Here is a 15,998-nt window from a genome sequence, read left to right on the forward strand (position 1 = left end):
GATTCCCCTGAGCCATGGTGAAGACCATGGTTGAGGCAGGCCACTCCCTTGCAGGCCATTCCCTTGCAGTCCATGGAGGTGCCAGGGGTGTAGATGTCCACCTATGGCCCATGGAGGAACCTGCACTGGAGCAGGTGGATGCCTTGAAGGAGGCTGTGACCCCATTCGAAGCCTACACTGGAGCAGGCTCCTGGCAGGACCTGTAGTCTGTGGGGAGAGGAGCCCACACTACAGCAGGTTTGCTGGAAGGTCTTGTGATTCCATGGGCGACTCACATTGGAGCAGTTTACTGCGGAAGGACTGCACCCCATGGATGAGCCTCACATTGGGGCAGTTTGTCAAGAACTATCTATTGAAAGAAGGATTCACGTTGGTGAAAGTTTGTGAAGGAATGGTCTACCGTGAGAGGGACCCCACAGTGGAGCAGGGGAAGAGTAGAGTGAGGAGTCCTCCCTCTGAGAAAGAAGGAGCGGTAGAAACATCCAATGAACTAACTGCAACCCCCATTCCCCATCCCCCTGCACTGCTTGATGGGAGGAGCTTGATAAATCAGGTGCAAAGTTAAGCCTGGGAAGAAGGGGGGCAGGGGTTATTTTTAAGATTTTGGTGTTGTTTTTTTTTAATTTGTCATTGCTCTTCTCCAATTTGATTGTTAATAAATTTAATTAATTTCCCCAAGTTGAGCATGCTTTGCCCAGGATGGTAATTTTGAGTGTTCTCCCTGTCCTTACACATCATCAGTATGGTAATACTGTCTCACGACAGTCTAATCCCAGCTCACATTCCCTATTAGTGGATGAACCCATGAGCCCTTTGTTTTATTTTTGATTCCCCTGTCTAGCTGAGAAGGGGGAGCGATAGAGCAGCTGTCGACATGTCTTCTATTTTAAGGACAAAGAAAGTCTTCACTGACTTAAGAATTAGCACATAAGTACTGGCAAATCAACTGCTCCTTTGGTGCTGTTTGCATAGCCATGGCAGAAGTCTGGTGGCCCTTGAGGGAAGTGAACATTGAATTGACTTTCTGGCCCAGCCACTATTTTCCCCTAGGAAAGAGAAGGCAGTGAAAGAAAGACAACATACTGAAGAAAGTACCTCAGTAGTGGAAATTGCATGCTTGCCACTGCCTAACACTTCTAAGAAAAAGTTTCCCACTATAGTCTTCTTTGCGGTTCGTGTCAGCAACGGTAAGTACCTGGAAATATTGTGTACCTTATTTGGAAACAGCAAAATCCCTCATGGACCAATTTAAATCCGAGATTTACAGTCTCTTATCTACCAATCAGTGATGTGCTGCTTATAATCAACTTCCTTCATTTCATGTTAGGGTAAATAGGATAAACTGGGGGCTTTTGGAAGGAAGGAGATTTGCTGAAATTCTCAAGTTTGATGGACTTATTACAAATTTGCAGGGAGTGGCCTTGAGTACAGAAAATATTTCACAGAGGAGCCTGCAGGAAATAATTTTTTTTGCTTGTTCCTTTAGCCCAGTATGTGCCTACTCATCAGCTTTTCTTTTCCTGATGAGGGGTGTAATTAGATACCTGAAATGCTCATCTCCTCCCGAAGATGAGCTCTGGGACTTCAGAAAGAAGATCGAGCTAGGTGCATATAAACACTAAACACCAGTCACCTCAGGTCTCAAAAGTCTCAAACACAAAGTGAAGTTTATGCAGTTAAATTCTCACTGATCTCAGTGAATCCTGTTGGTATCTTCAGGGCTAATCAGTGGTGTGACACACAACTCCCAGCCAGAAGGCAGTAATGTCACTTGCTGTCTCTATTCATAGGATCTCATAGCAGTTTTCCAAAGAGTTTCCTCTTAATTCAGTGAATCATGCTTATTTTTGCTCTTTTCTGTCTTCCACACGCAGTGGTTTTCAGCACCCATCACTATGGTACTTGCAGTGCTGCAGTCAGTGTTGACGTTTTTTCAAGATACCATTTCCTTGTGGTCCTGCCATGGTGTCAGAAAGTTTCCTGAAGCGGATGTTATCCTTGATGGAGCATGTGGCATCACTGTGCTCATTTTATGACAGTACGATTGATGTGCACCATTAAAATACCCACCTCCAGTGGTTCCACCATCCCTATCATTCCACCTCTGTCACTCCAGATATCTCCCAGGGAATCAGCACTTCCTGAGCTTCACAACAGCTGCCCCTGGTCTGCCTGCTGCCCATGGTCTGTCCATAGAGCAAAACCACATGCAGGGGAAAGTGTCCTTCTTCCATTCCCTTTCCATTTGCTTCCCCATCTCCATTGCTCCATGCAGGAGCTCAGGGGACACGTTGCTCAGCCTAGATGTACAGTGTCCCCAGCTGCTACCCATGGGGAGTCCCCTCCTCCTCCCATGTGGCACCAGAGTCAGTTTCCTTCTTCACTGAGACTCAAAAATAGCAGAGTGTGACAAGCAAACATGTTGCTGCTGCCAGTGCTCATGGCCACAGCCGCTCAGTTCTGTAAGTCCTTCCTTATTTTCTTACCTTTCTTCACAGGCACCCATGGTTGCGCTAGCAAGCACCTTTCCAAATCCTTGAATTCCAGCTAATGACATAATTTCTCCTATTTTCTTTATTTTTTTTTCCTAGATGGACTTGCACAAGAAATTCCCATGCAGAGCCCTATATCCATCACTAAGTCTAAAGGAAGCGTACATCTGGAATGTCACTTTAAAGATGTCTCTCAAGATTTTGTTGGAACCATCATACACTGGTATCAACAGAAGGCAAATAATAGTCCAAAGAGGATACTCTTTTTTCCAGAGACAAAAGTAGTAGATGATGGCTTCCAAGCACACAGGTACATAGTTGACAAAGTTTCTAGCCAGAAACTGCATATTCTTAAAATAAACAACATCAGTCCAGATGACACTGCTACCTACTATTGTGCATACTGGAGTAATCACCATGGTAGAAAGTCAGAGATCACCTAGACAAAAAATCCCTCAGCATCTCAAACAAAAAGAACCTGAAAGACCCCAAACCACTTCCCTTGGAGTGGATGAGCTGCCTCAGGCGCAGGCGCTGAAGAAGCAGGACATGGTTGGTGCTGACATGGTGCCTTAAAAGCATTAGCTGCCAAAAGCTAGGGATTTTGACTTAAGCAAGTGCAAAGAGAATGGTAAGCCCAATACCTAACCCATTCTCTGCATTCCACCTTCTCCTCTTCTTTGCTCAAGCATGCCTTGGTTGCAAGGATTTATTTGATGGAAAGGGACACATTTCCATATTTTTGCTCCTAGAAATAGGTCAGCATGTTGTACTGGAGTGCTTCAAAACTTTTGGCCTGACAAAGAAAACGAAAATAGAGTTTCAGTTGGAAAGTTTGTAAAATTTTAAGTAAAAAAAAAAAAAAAGGAGTGCTATTTTCACTTAAAAGCTTGTAACTGTTGGAGGAGGAAGATTTTCTAATTACTCCTCCTGAGATCTGGAGGCGCAAATTTTTGTGGGGGTTCTTTGAGCTTCATCATCCCCTTTCAGCTTCCTTCTTGTTTATCAATGTCTGTATTTCATTACTGTTCATAATAGTAGTGATGTATATGAATTACCCAAAAAGTTGAAGACGGAGCTACTAAACCTAATATCAAAAAAAAGAGCTTTCTATATTTAAGACCATCTTTCTGTATTTAAGCAATGCGACCCTCCTAGCTTCTGCCTCAAGGTGCATGCTGACCCTCATGCCTAACAAATTCAGCAACTTTGAAGTGTAACTCATTAAAGAATAGTAGCCTGATGGAATGAAAAAGTGACACAACAATTTCAAATGTGTATTAGGTCTCTGAATGGCTGCAGGTCAGGTTTGTCCTCCTCATACTTGCAAGCCCAGATCATACAGGGGAGTTAGACAAGCTGTCTGCAATATGCAGTATATGCATATTTCAGCTACTCACTGTTCTGACCATAGTCCAACAGCCCCAGAAACTGCAGGTGAGATGGTGGTGGCCTTCTTCACCGTGTGTCTAAGGACATGGCAGGAAAAGCACTGGTTGCCACTGCTTTCTGTCTACACCACTCCTGCCATTGATTCGTGTTTGCAATTATGATGTTCCCGCTCAGGAGCATTCAGCGTAGATGACTGCTTTTGTTACACCTACTTCAACTGAAAGACATTCACCCTCAGTATAGTTCCTCACTCTAGCCCAAAATCATATCTTAGTGTTGTTTTGCAGTCAGTATGCCACAAGAGAGCCCAGAAGTACTCAAACCTCTTCAAACTAAGCGTGCAGGTTGTTTGATCAACAGAAGCAGTGACTCCTCTGATGTTATCTTGGGCTGTTTTATATGAAACATGGGTGCCCACCAGCAAGTACATGAAAAGCTGCTGGTGAGCTATTGTTGCAGAGCCTGGAGTGGTTCCAGGAGATGGGTGGACAACGACCACGTACTGGAGGCAAAAAATGCAATCTGCAGCACATGGACGTCTTCTTGAGGCTTATGATGCTGGCTTTCCCTCCCTCCCCTCTGCTGAACTGTATTAAGACAACTGAAAATGAACTACATGCTAGGAGCTCTTGATGTCACTTAATTCCAGGTGAGAGGAAATGTCCTCCTTTGTGAAAGGGCAGGATCATCAGCCGAAGGTATGTGAGTTTTAACATGCACAACAATATGCACCTATTTGTGTGTCTGAAATTGAAGACAGTTCTTCACATAATTCTTAGGCATTAAGCAAAGTGGCTATCTAACAAACCTGTAACACCTTAGGGAAGAGATTTGCTCCGAAGGTCATTAGATATCAAATACCCAGGTGCAAGCCTGAAATTTCCAACACCCTCCCAGCAGCAAAGGGCAGGGCTTTTACTCAGTCTCCCAGGGCTGGTTGGGAAAAAAAATGGGATTTTCTTCAGTGGCATGACAAGTAAGCACATTAGCTTATTGCAAAGTCAAAACACAGTGTGGAGAACCTGGATCAAATACTTTGGCACGGGAACCAAGCTAATTGTCTCGAGTAAGTACCATTACTATTGATTTGATTTTCAGAGAGTCATTCAGGTTCTCAGATAATTAAAAATGCAAGACTGTAGAAAAATTAATTTCTGCATGATAAGTCATGTTTTTTCTGTGAAACATGTATGGTGCCCCAGTTGAGTGGGCAAAAATACATCGACCTTGTGAACAGAGGGATTGCCTTTAGAACAATTACTGAATACTTACTAAGGAAAGGGGAATGGAAAAATGAGGACACATAAAAATAAATATTGGGATGGATTCACTCCTGTTCTGGGAAAGAAAAGTGAACTCCTTAAAAGTTTACTCTCATAACAGCAAGTAAGAAATGCTTGTAAGAAATGTTGTTATTGGCAGAGGTGGTTCAGTCTTAGCTGATTGAGAAGGAAAATTCCTTGGAATGTAATAACTTTCTAGTTCCTTGACCTATTGAAAGTAACTGGTTTACTTTTGCATTTGTATTATTCTTAATTGTGGCGGAGCTATGCAATCAACAGGAGGAATACTGTTTTCAGTACATAGCATACAGCAATGTATACAGTACGTTGTTCAGAAAATATGTGATATTATCAAGGTTACTATAATTAAGTCAAATTGTAAAAAGCAGAGGAGTTACAGAAAAATTTAAAATGTCATCCATGACTAAAAATATTTTTCGCTGCAATTTGCGAACTGTACCTGCATAGGGACAGCTCCTTTTGAAAAAAAAATACAACAGCATAATCACTTAGCAAAGGCATGAACTTAGTTATGGGGATCAGTAAATTTTGTTTAGAATACACATTTTTCCATGTGAAATGTGGGCTTCAAAATATGAGTCTGATGAAACTTTAGTTAAGGCACATTCACTCGATAAGTAATTTGCAAGATAGGACACATGGGGAAAAATTTTTTTACCTGTATATTTAGATCAACAAATAACTCATAAACTTTATTTCCTTTGGGAATCACAGTGTAGCTGGATTTCTTCTTGTAAAAGAAAAAAGAGGTTACCAGAGGAAGAACTTCTTTACTCTGAGGGTAACAGAACACTGGCACAGGCTGCCCAGGGAGGTTGTGGAGTTTCCTTCTCTGGAGACATTCAAAACCCAACTGGATGCGTTCCTGTGTAACGTGCTCTAGGCAATCCTGCTTTAGCAGGGAGGTTGGACTAAATGATCTCTAGACATACCCTCCAACACCGACGATTCTGTGATTCTGTGAAAACCTAGCATGCCAGAGGCAACAGATATTTGCTGGAGAAATCCAAGAGCTAAAATGATTTGAACATAGTTATAAAATAAGCACAGCATTGCTTTCTTCACAGAAAATGCTAGGTTTAAAAACCTGAATCTTTTTACTCACTACCAAAATCAAGGTATTTCTAAAAATGGCACTTTAATCAATGTTGAAAATTCAGCTGTTGCACTGGACCAGATTTATCACCAGCTTTTTTTAAAAAAAGAGAGTTTTTCTGTAGTCTGTGCAAGAAAAGTGCAGTAGAGAAGATATTGCTAAGCATTATCAGGCTGTGGGATGATGATGTTAAAATATTTGGAAGTGGAACTAAGCTCATTGTTTCAAGTAAGTATAAATTATAAAACTTAACTCCTTCTGAAATGCTTTTTAATACTGTCCAGACGCTGGCTGTGTGAAGTGCTCTGCTGTTTGAGATCCCCCTGTTTTCAACATTACCAAATGCTTTGCAGGATTTTCCTCTTAAGCAGCATTTGCATGTGCAAAACGCATCACTGTTTTGTATTTATGTATGAAATGGGGAAAACGCAACAGCTATTGTAGCATGAATGTATAACTATTATTCTTTTATTTTTAAAGATGAATTTAAATATTGCAAAGATAGCACTTGGAGAACTGAAAGATGGTTTTGCCTTTAAATACGCATGTTCAAACTTTGTAATATTCTTACCCATTCTGAAAGAAAAGTGTCAAACCTTTGGGTTGCTCAAATGCTTTGAAAAGCAAAACATTTTCCTTTAGGACTATGACTATACCAAACGAAAGGAGTTATCAAAGATATGTCCTAAAGATACACAGAGTTGAAAGGCTGCTCTCTCTTTCTAGCTTTTGCAGAAACTATTCGTTATCAGTTATTAGTATTATTAAGGAATAATGCCAAACAAAATGTTTTGACATATTCATCAAAATTATTTTGCTTCAAGTGAACTTCAGGTGTTCGATAGTTGCCTGTGATTCAGCTCAGCTAAGTACCTGAGATGAAAACCGTTTGCCTAATTTTGACTATCTGAAAATGGTCCATCTGGTTAGTGGAGGTTCAATCCCAATCCATGCAGGGCTTTGCTTTCTGTTACTGACAACACAAATATTGGCTGGGGTCTTGTGCTGCTCAGATCTCAACATAGTGTTCATCAATTCCAAGTCTCATTTTACAGGGTTGTATAAGGAGCAAAATACCTAGGCAATAACTGATCAAATAAATCCTCTGCTGGTGCTGCCTCTCTCCAGAAAGCAGAGATGGAGCCAAGATGCCTAATGTGCACTGTTCATTTATGCCTTCAGAAGACTAAAATTAGTTGAGATTAATCCTGTCCACTTAACAACATACATGCCCTCAAAAACCTCACACCTAGTTTAGGTAACTGCTCCTGTTTCACTTTTATAGGGTCTAAAAACTGATTATACAGCAAATACAATTTTCTTTAAAGAATATTATTTACCCATATAAAGGTAAGATGTCTGCACTGTAACTGCAAAGACTTTATTCACTATGATTGATAATTACAACAAGGTGTTTGGCTCCAGTACAAATCTCACTGTGTCAGGTAAGTTAGATGATATCTTCCATCCAGTAAGTTATAGGTGGTCATAGAGATGACTGTTAATGCCTCAGAGGACATTCAGCTCCCTTAGAGCCCCAGCTGGCACCATCCCTATGCAGGATTCTCCTCCCCAGTTTGTCATGTCTCATTGTATTTGCGATGCAGTGGATTAGGATCATAAACATTTCTGAAAAGGAGCTATTCTGAACCATTTTTCATCCTGCTCCTCCTTGCAAATGTGCGGGAAAATGGCCAGTAGTAGTTTCCAGAGCCCTCGTTCTTTACTCCAGCTGTACTGAAGGAATAAGCAGGGAATCAAGCGACTGTCAACTGAGCATTAAAAAAAAGAAAACCTTTTTCCAATGCAGATAGAATGAGCAACATGCAATGGCCACTGCCAAAATCCTTTTTTTAATTAGGCTAGTAAAATTGAAAGATTTTTATGTACACAGCACTTTGGCAGTACAAATTAATTAGTACCTCTGAATGCTCTTCTTACTGCCTAATAACACACATATGAAGAAGTGATCTACTTTTTTGCCTTTTCTGCAGAGACTTTTATTTTAATGAAAAGTGAAGGACAAAAATCTTTTTGCCATCCTGGAGCAAAAAGCTGTACAAACAACAAAGCAGAGGAAGTATTTTTACCAAATGATTTAAGCCTGGTTTTTAATGAGAAGTGAAGGACAAAAATCTTTTTGCCATTCGATGTGTTTTAAAAATCCTGGAGCAAAAAGCTGTACAAACAACAAAGCAGAGGAAGTATTTTTACCAAATGATTTAAGCCTGGTTAAATACATAAACTTATATTAGCATATTAAGCAAAGATTTTTTAATTATTTATCTCAGAAAGACTTAGTAAATCATAACTATAATTCAATAGAAATGTCTGTGTTAGGATAAATGTTTTTAGTGAAAATCCTTACCCTGTTAATCAGGTATTTGCCTCACTTTTACTAACTATAGTTTAAAATATATTAAAATAGATTATTTCCAAGCATCATTTTAGTTCTGTAGGATTTTGTCTTTACATGGCTGAAGCTTCTAACTGATGAATAGAGTGAAAGGGCTGTAGTTATCTCCTGCTCAAGCTCAGGTATTTCATCACAGCTTGTCTTTTCAGAGGTGACTATCCAACATTAGCTCAGTAAGTTATTCTTTAATGGAAAGAAATGGAGAAAAATAGGACTTAGAATAATTGATTTTAATTTAAGTGAATCATCAGGATTTGAGCTTGAGCAGTATCTTTTCCCAGATCCATACTGAAAGAGTCAAATATACAGAGCCAAACTCTCACTAACTTGTAAAGAACTTGACTTTGTTCTCATTGCTTTCTTTTAATTAGTTCTGACTAAAAGAAAGTTGCTTGAGACTTACAGTAATGCAGGTTACAGAAGGGCTGGGATTCAAGAGACTGGTTTGGTACCTGCATTTGGTAGAATAGATGAGGTTTTGGAAGCTTATAGGAATGGGAATATTAGCCCAACGCAAACTGGCAATCCATGATTCTTCTTTAAGTATCTTTCCAGGGAATGTAAGCACTCACAAGGTCACAACAGGGAAGCAGAAGCAGAGCCGGACTGAATCAGCCTCTCCTAATCCATTTTTCCCCTTCAGCACAGCAGCAGAGGCTTGCTCAGCCAGCACGGGGCTGCTTTCCTACTGCCACCTCTTCTGCTACCGCTGCAGCTGGCTCGCCCTGGCAACTCACAAGCTGACTTATTTTGAAGGGATAAAAAGGACAATCTACTAACATTTATAGGAAAAAAAATCATAGCAGAAATTATGGCAGCAATATTTGATTTCTTTAAATGCTATCTCCTGAATATTACTGAAATATCTACCTTGTTTTCATCAAATGCATTGAAGTTCAGAGTTCAAAAAGCTACAATTATTTTTTGCAATTATATATTATAAAATAAATATTGACTAAAAATAGATTATACTTAAATTTATTTATACATTACCTGAAGTTGGATTAAACTGACTTTCTGCCCTTTTAAATAAAAACATGGAAAAACATGAAGCCCTGAATCAAAACCTAGCAGACTTGAAAGTCCAAATGAGTATTAGGGCAGAAAGAGCTGTAAGATACAAATCAGGAAAAAAGTGGCCACTCAGAAGAAATCTGCAGAGTGAAAGCCTCTTACCATGATTAATAGGAATCATAGAATCATAGAATGGCCTAAGCTGGAAGGGACCTTAGAGATCATTTTAATCCAGCCTCCCTGCTGCCAGGGACGCCACCTCTCTACTAGATCAGGTAACACATGGGGACCGAACGGGAACGTTTGTTAATGGCTTTAAAATATCAAGGATTTCATGGGCATGAAGATTAATTCAGTTTTCTTCTTTTTTCAAGGCAATGTTCATAAATAGGTTTCATGTAAACATTTCCCTGTTCATAACTGTCTCAGTTATTCTGAAGCCATGGCCCAAAGAGATCAGCTTAAATTGTTAATAGCCTGCAGCACTAGGTTCTTGTGGTAGGACATATATTCATACACAGATGCACAGGCGTGTATATACCTACATGCCTCATGTCCCATGTTGCCAAGGTGATAACCCTTACTGTTTTTCACGATTCCTAGAGAAACCTCAGGGGATGCTGAAGGAATCTCCGCCTAGAAAATTACAAATCTCAAGTGCACAAGATCTGCCTGAGTATTTCCATGACTTTGAAAGGTCACTGTTAATTTAGGGCTCCACCTTCTATTTTGTCAGTATTACATTTCCTTAGTTTTTGTGTATGGCAAACTTATTTTTTAAACCTGAAAAGACTAGCATAAGGGCAATTTGTTGTATGAACAAACACAGGCTCATCCAAACCCCATTTTGTAAAGAAAGTTTTAACTACAGAAATCAGAGTGTCAAAACACAAGTGTATTTCTAATAAGAAAATGAGGCCAGGATAGAATACAAAATAAGGTTTTAAAAACATTGAGACTAGATGGTTTTCTGCAAAGCACTTGTATACAGTGACTACTACAAAGTCTTTGGAACTGGCACAAAGCTTGTTGTTTCTGGTAAGTTTTTTAATCTAAGAAAATACATCTTAGTCTGAAAACCCAAAATCTAGAGGAGAGGGAATGTGATATGCTATTTTAAAATTATAATACAGAATAAAATGTAGATTTAAAACTATAATACAGAAAAGGTATGTGGATTTTGCAGTAGCAAAATGCATTCTTTTAGTACCCAAAGGTTTGTATAAGAGAGGACAGGGTGAACCCTAGGACTTCATGTAAACCAAATTGCTGAAATATAACTTACCTTGGATGCTTTAGGCAGCATTGGGTCATTCCCTTGTGCAAAGCTTACTGCCCAGAGCAGCAGGGTCAGGGTAAGTCACAAATGTAGCTGCAGACCACCCCTTGGCCTCAGAGCAGAGGGAACAGAGATATTGTAAAGAAAAACTTTGTGAGGGCCAACAGATCCCCTAAACCATGGCCGAAACTCTGCATGTCTCCGTTTGGTCAAGGGGAAGGTCTCTCCCTCATGGATTTGTTCTAACAAAGCTGATTTATTCCATCCTGAGCTCTCTTGGATGCATCACAGCACTAGTTAGCTGGAGACAGGCAGTAAATAATTAGAAAATTAAAATAATGGATATTTTTGAAATGTTGCCATCAGTTTTAGTGTCAGGAGGATTTCATGTGAGGACCATGTAGTTTTCCCTGAGCAGAAGCCCTGTGGAAGGATGTGTATGGGAATGATGGAAGTTGATGTTTCTCTACAACATACATAGATGCATGTGTGGCGTTTCCTTTCGGTACTGACTACCTGCACTAGTACTGTGTAGGCCAGTATGGCAGGATTTGAGGGTCAACAGTCTTGATCCCACATGCATTTAAGCGGATTACAGTAACCTTAAAATGGAGAGGATTTGGCCCAAAACGAGCCTTGATAGGAGTCATGGCTTTTCAGGACTGTCTTTCATTAACTCAGTTAAAGTATTAACTAGCATGCATGTATTATTAAATCGTGTGGTCAAAAAACACCCACCATTCTGGAAAAAGATTAATTTTTCTAGAAAAGAAATCTAGAGGAAATATGGTAGCTCAATCAATGCCCCCGGACAACAATAGTTTTGGGTTTTTCTGATATTTTTTTAAACAAGGTATGGCAAAGACTAGCTTGAAACTCAATTTAAAGTACTATCAATTAAGGACTCCTTGATAAGAGCAGCATTAGCTGAGATTGAATTCAAATTTTCTACATTTACGTGGCAAGAAAATTAGACATTTTATACTTTTTATATGTTGGTTGTTAAATCTGGTCCTTGTCCGGCCAAAATGTCATAAGCAGTTTCTGTAAGGGAATGTACCAGTGGGGGTTCAGAGAAAAGATATTTGGTTCTGGCATAAAACTCATCATCTCCAGTAAGTGTTTTCAAAGATTTGGGTTTTTTAAGTTTTGTAATGGGAAAGCTTTGGAGTGAAGGTTAAGAGCTCTTTAAGATATCTGTGGGGCTCACAGTAGGACAGGACTATATACGTTATCACCAATGATAATACCTGAAGTCGCTGGCAAGAAAGACAAGAATGCTGTTTATGAGCTGAGTGCTCTCAGCTCCGGTGCCTTGAAGGGGAACTGAGGAGCTTTGAGTATCAGACAAAATTACTTCACTTTGTGGGAACATCCAAGCAACAAGAACTAAATTTTCAGCTTAAGAACATTGACCTTATTTATAAATCTGATTTATAGATACTTAAAAAGAAATTGTAGAGGATTTTGATTAAGAAAATTTTTGACAGTTTATCTATAAAAAAATACAAATTTTTGACCAATAGTTGTTAATCACTCATTGATTATGACCCTAACTCCAGAATTTTATGTGCAGAATGTTGTAGGCTCACTGCATTAGTACAAGAGAGAAAAGACAGGTTTTGGTTCAAGAAATATCTACACATGCTTACATATCATTTTAAAAAGTAAGAGCCATGTACTTCTGAAAATCTGCCTTGGAAAACTGTTTAACAAAGTAAACTGCAAAATTTTTGAAAGTTTAACTAAAACAAAACAAAAAAACACAGTGGAGTGGAAATTCATAACTTGAAAATTCTTCAGAAAGGATCAGATTATTTGCCAAAAAAAGTCTTGTTGAGTTTAATGACTTGCCTCAAAACACATCAAAATCCACAGCTAAATCTACAATTTTTCATTCCTTTTTGCATAAACATACCTACAGTTTATATAGATTTTTTTTTCCACACACAGACATATATACACGTATATATGCAAAACTTAATTTGTTCAGTTCTGTACTGTCATCTATTTACCTGTGTGTGTTCATGAGCCTCTCCCACGTGTGCACAGAGTTGCAGCTCCTCAAGCAATAGATTTCCTCAGTATGGTGATAGGATTTAGGTGTTTCATTTAAGCTAAACACCTAGGGTCTTTTCATGCTAAATGGAAGGACATTGGCAATTCCAGAGGTGGAAATTATTCCATTTTAACAGCAGTCTCTAAAATGGGCAGGATGAACTAGCAGCTGGAAGCATCTCTCTGCCTATTTAGATTTAATAATTCAGGAGATTGTCAAACTAGACAAATTAATTTTAGCATACTGCAATTAGTCAGGGTAATATACTAAGCTTTGCAAATCTAAAAGAAACATCGACAACAGTCGTAAAGCTCTGCAGAATGGAAAGTCACTAAGACAGGAGCTACACCATAGTCTTCTGAACATGTACAATTCTGGAAAAAACAAATAATTTTAAAAATTAGTTTAATCTTCCATCTTTAGGAGGACTGAAACATAAAGAAGACAAAATTAACCTCTAAATTAATGTTAAAGAACCATAAAATTGTTAGCAAATTTATTCCTGGTACAACTGAACTCGGTCCACATCTTTATTTCAATGATAAATCTCACTTGAATACTCTGATGCAGCTTCAAGGAAGATTAGTATCTTCAACAATATTTCAGTTTCTTAACACTACTCAAAAGTAACTTTTCGAACATTTTTAAGTAGGTTTCTATGATTTTAAATAACAAGATTTAAGTTTATTTTTCTACCAAAATACTCAAGAAATCTTTTGTGAGATATTTTTAAATCCACTTTAGTACTGAAGACAAGACCTAGTCTACTCCAGTCTTTATCAGATGTGCTGCCTGACAAGAAGCACAGACAAAGCAGACTAGATGTTAGTGTTGCCTAAATGAATTAGGACTTAAAGAAGGTTTCTCCATGTACACTGCACAGTGTGAAAGCTTAGATCAAACATTCTCTGGACTTTGGAAGATTCTATATTGTCTATACAAAAATCAGTTTTGAATATTTGAATTGAGTTGTGTTTTCTGATTTTCAGTTTCATTTTCTGTACCAAACTCATAAAAGCCTCAATTCATTTTAGTTCTCTGTAAAATAACACATTTAAAAATAAGGTTAAAAGTAATATTTTTTATTCCAAATTAAAAAAAAAAAGTTTCAATAATATTTAGAACACTGAAAATTGAAACTTGTCATTTGGGTGCATCAGAATAATATTTAATATAAAGTGTGTCTGAATGCCAAGTTCATCCAGCTTATTTTTACTTCAAGGATGGAAACAACTGCCATAATCCATCCCATTATCTAAAACTTTATTCATAAGTGAGACATTTCTATTACTAGCATAAGTATTTCTTAAAAAATTAAAGAGCTAAAACATTCATCAATAAGACATTTAGATTGTTGCTTTTCAGAACGTGTGGCTGCGTATTTATTTGCTGTACTATCAATCTTCCAGCTCTTTATTTTATTATTTTTTTCCTCTGATGGTCAATCCAGATAAAGGAAGTTCTGCACCGACAAACTCTGAAATACTGCAGAAGAAACATGACAATCAGATAACGTATGTTTGCCTTATCGAGAAATTCTACCCAGAAGTTATTGGGGTGACATGGACTGATGGAAAAAAAGAGGTAACAGACCATGTGGTAAAAGGAGATGTTTGGAAGCCCCCAAAGGGGGATTTATACTCAGTCAGCAGCTGGTTAACTGTACCAGCAGAGAACAAAGACAACAACTATTTTTGCAAGTATGAGCATGAAACCGGACAACAGTCACTGCCGACACAAGGTATATACTACATTCAAAATTTAATTCTACATATTATAGAAATCCATTTTCTTTGCAATAAAATTATAGAAATAATGCTTTCTATTACTGTTCCTGGAAGCATCTGTGCTCCTTTCCAAAACAACAGCTAAAAAGCATATCCAGAGAAACCACCAAAGGTTTCCCAGGAAAAGCTACCCAGCCTGTGCTACACTCCCCAAGTGAACACCCCTTCGCAATAGGAAAAGTGCAGTTCTTGAACCTCATCAGGTATAAACTAGCAAAGCTCCAAAAGGTCTGCACTGAGCCATGCACATTACTTTCCAGTCTACAGAAGTTTCTGAAAACAGTACTACCTCTCTGTTACCCATGGCTTATGGGTGTAAGTCTCTCTGACACCCCTTGAAGTTAGTCACAGCTATAAAATAGCAAGGAGTTAAAACCAAGGCTGCTGTGGACGTAGAGCAACGTTTAAATATATTACTCAGTTATAGTCCAGCAATAGTGAGGTAATAACTATGCATGAAAATAAGGTATGTCATTTAATTGTGGAAAGATCAATTATGCAAAGCAGAATCTGAAAAGCAATGTAATTTTAAAGAGAAAAGTAACCTATAATCATGGTAAATTGTTTAAGTCATGGTAATACTTTTAAGAAAAGCTGCCCAGATTGGTTTAATCTTTTCTCAGTACCTACCTCTGTTCAACTTACTGTAAATGAACACACAATTCCAGTAAGTGAAAGTACGGCCATAAATAACCATCACATATCAACCTTCGAAATATATTGAGATAACTATGCTTTATTTACATGTGTTTAGGGATGCAATACATATGTCTTCAACCCTATGTATCAATGCATACATACACTATCATGAAGAGACATAAATTTGCTCCTTCAAGCATGAAAATGTTTATTTTAGAGAACAATCACCAGCAAAGTAGCAAATTCTCAATCAGGGAACATCATATTCTCCTCAAGATTATTCTACAGCATTGAGCAACGATTAAGTAACAGACTAGTTTTAGTATCTTTTTTAGTATCTTTTTGTTTGGTTTTGTTTAATACTAACATCTCATTTCACTGTTGCTGTAAACTCTTCTCTCTGTTTCTCAATTCACATTTGTTAAAATTAAAGAAAAGCCTAATTGGGACATTTAAAATCTCTTTTCACTAGTTTCTGCACCTGTTTCTCAGGAAAAGGAATGCAGCACATACCCTAGAA

At 38.4% G+C, this 15,998-nt stretch overlaps 1 protein-coding gene across 1 annotated transcript; it reads left to right on the top strand.

Moving 5' to 3' along the window:
• Positions 1 to 14: 14 nt before the first annotated feature.
• LOC104269933 lies at positions 15 to 14,793 on the top strand (the record flags this gene model as incomplete). Its single annotated transcript, XM_009876386.1, has 5 exons — positions 15 to 193; positions 1,051 to 1,187; positions 2,592 to 2,900; positions 10,693 to 10,752; positions 14,503 to 14,793. Coding segments are annotated over exons 1-5 (976 nt in total), but the record flags the coding sequence as incomplete, so codon positions are not given.
• Positions 14,794 to 15,998: the final 1,205 nt, after the last annotated feature.

The sequence above is a fragment of the Apaloderma vittatum genome, unplaced genomic scaffold, assembly GCF_000703405.1.
Source record: "Apaloderma vittatum isolate BGI_N311 unplaced genomic scaffold, ASM70340v1 scaffold14809, whole genome shotgun sequence".
Lineage (NCBI taxonomy): Eukaryota > Metazoa > Chordata > Aves > Trogoniformes > Trogonidae > Apaloderma > Apaloderma vittatum.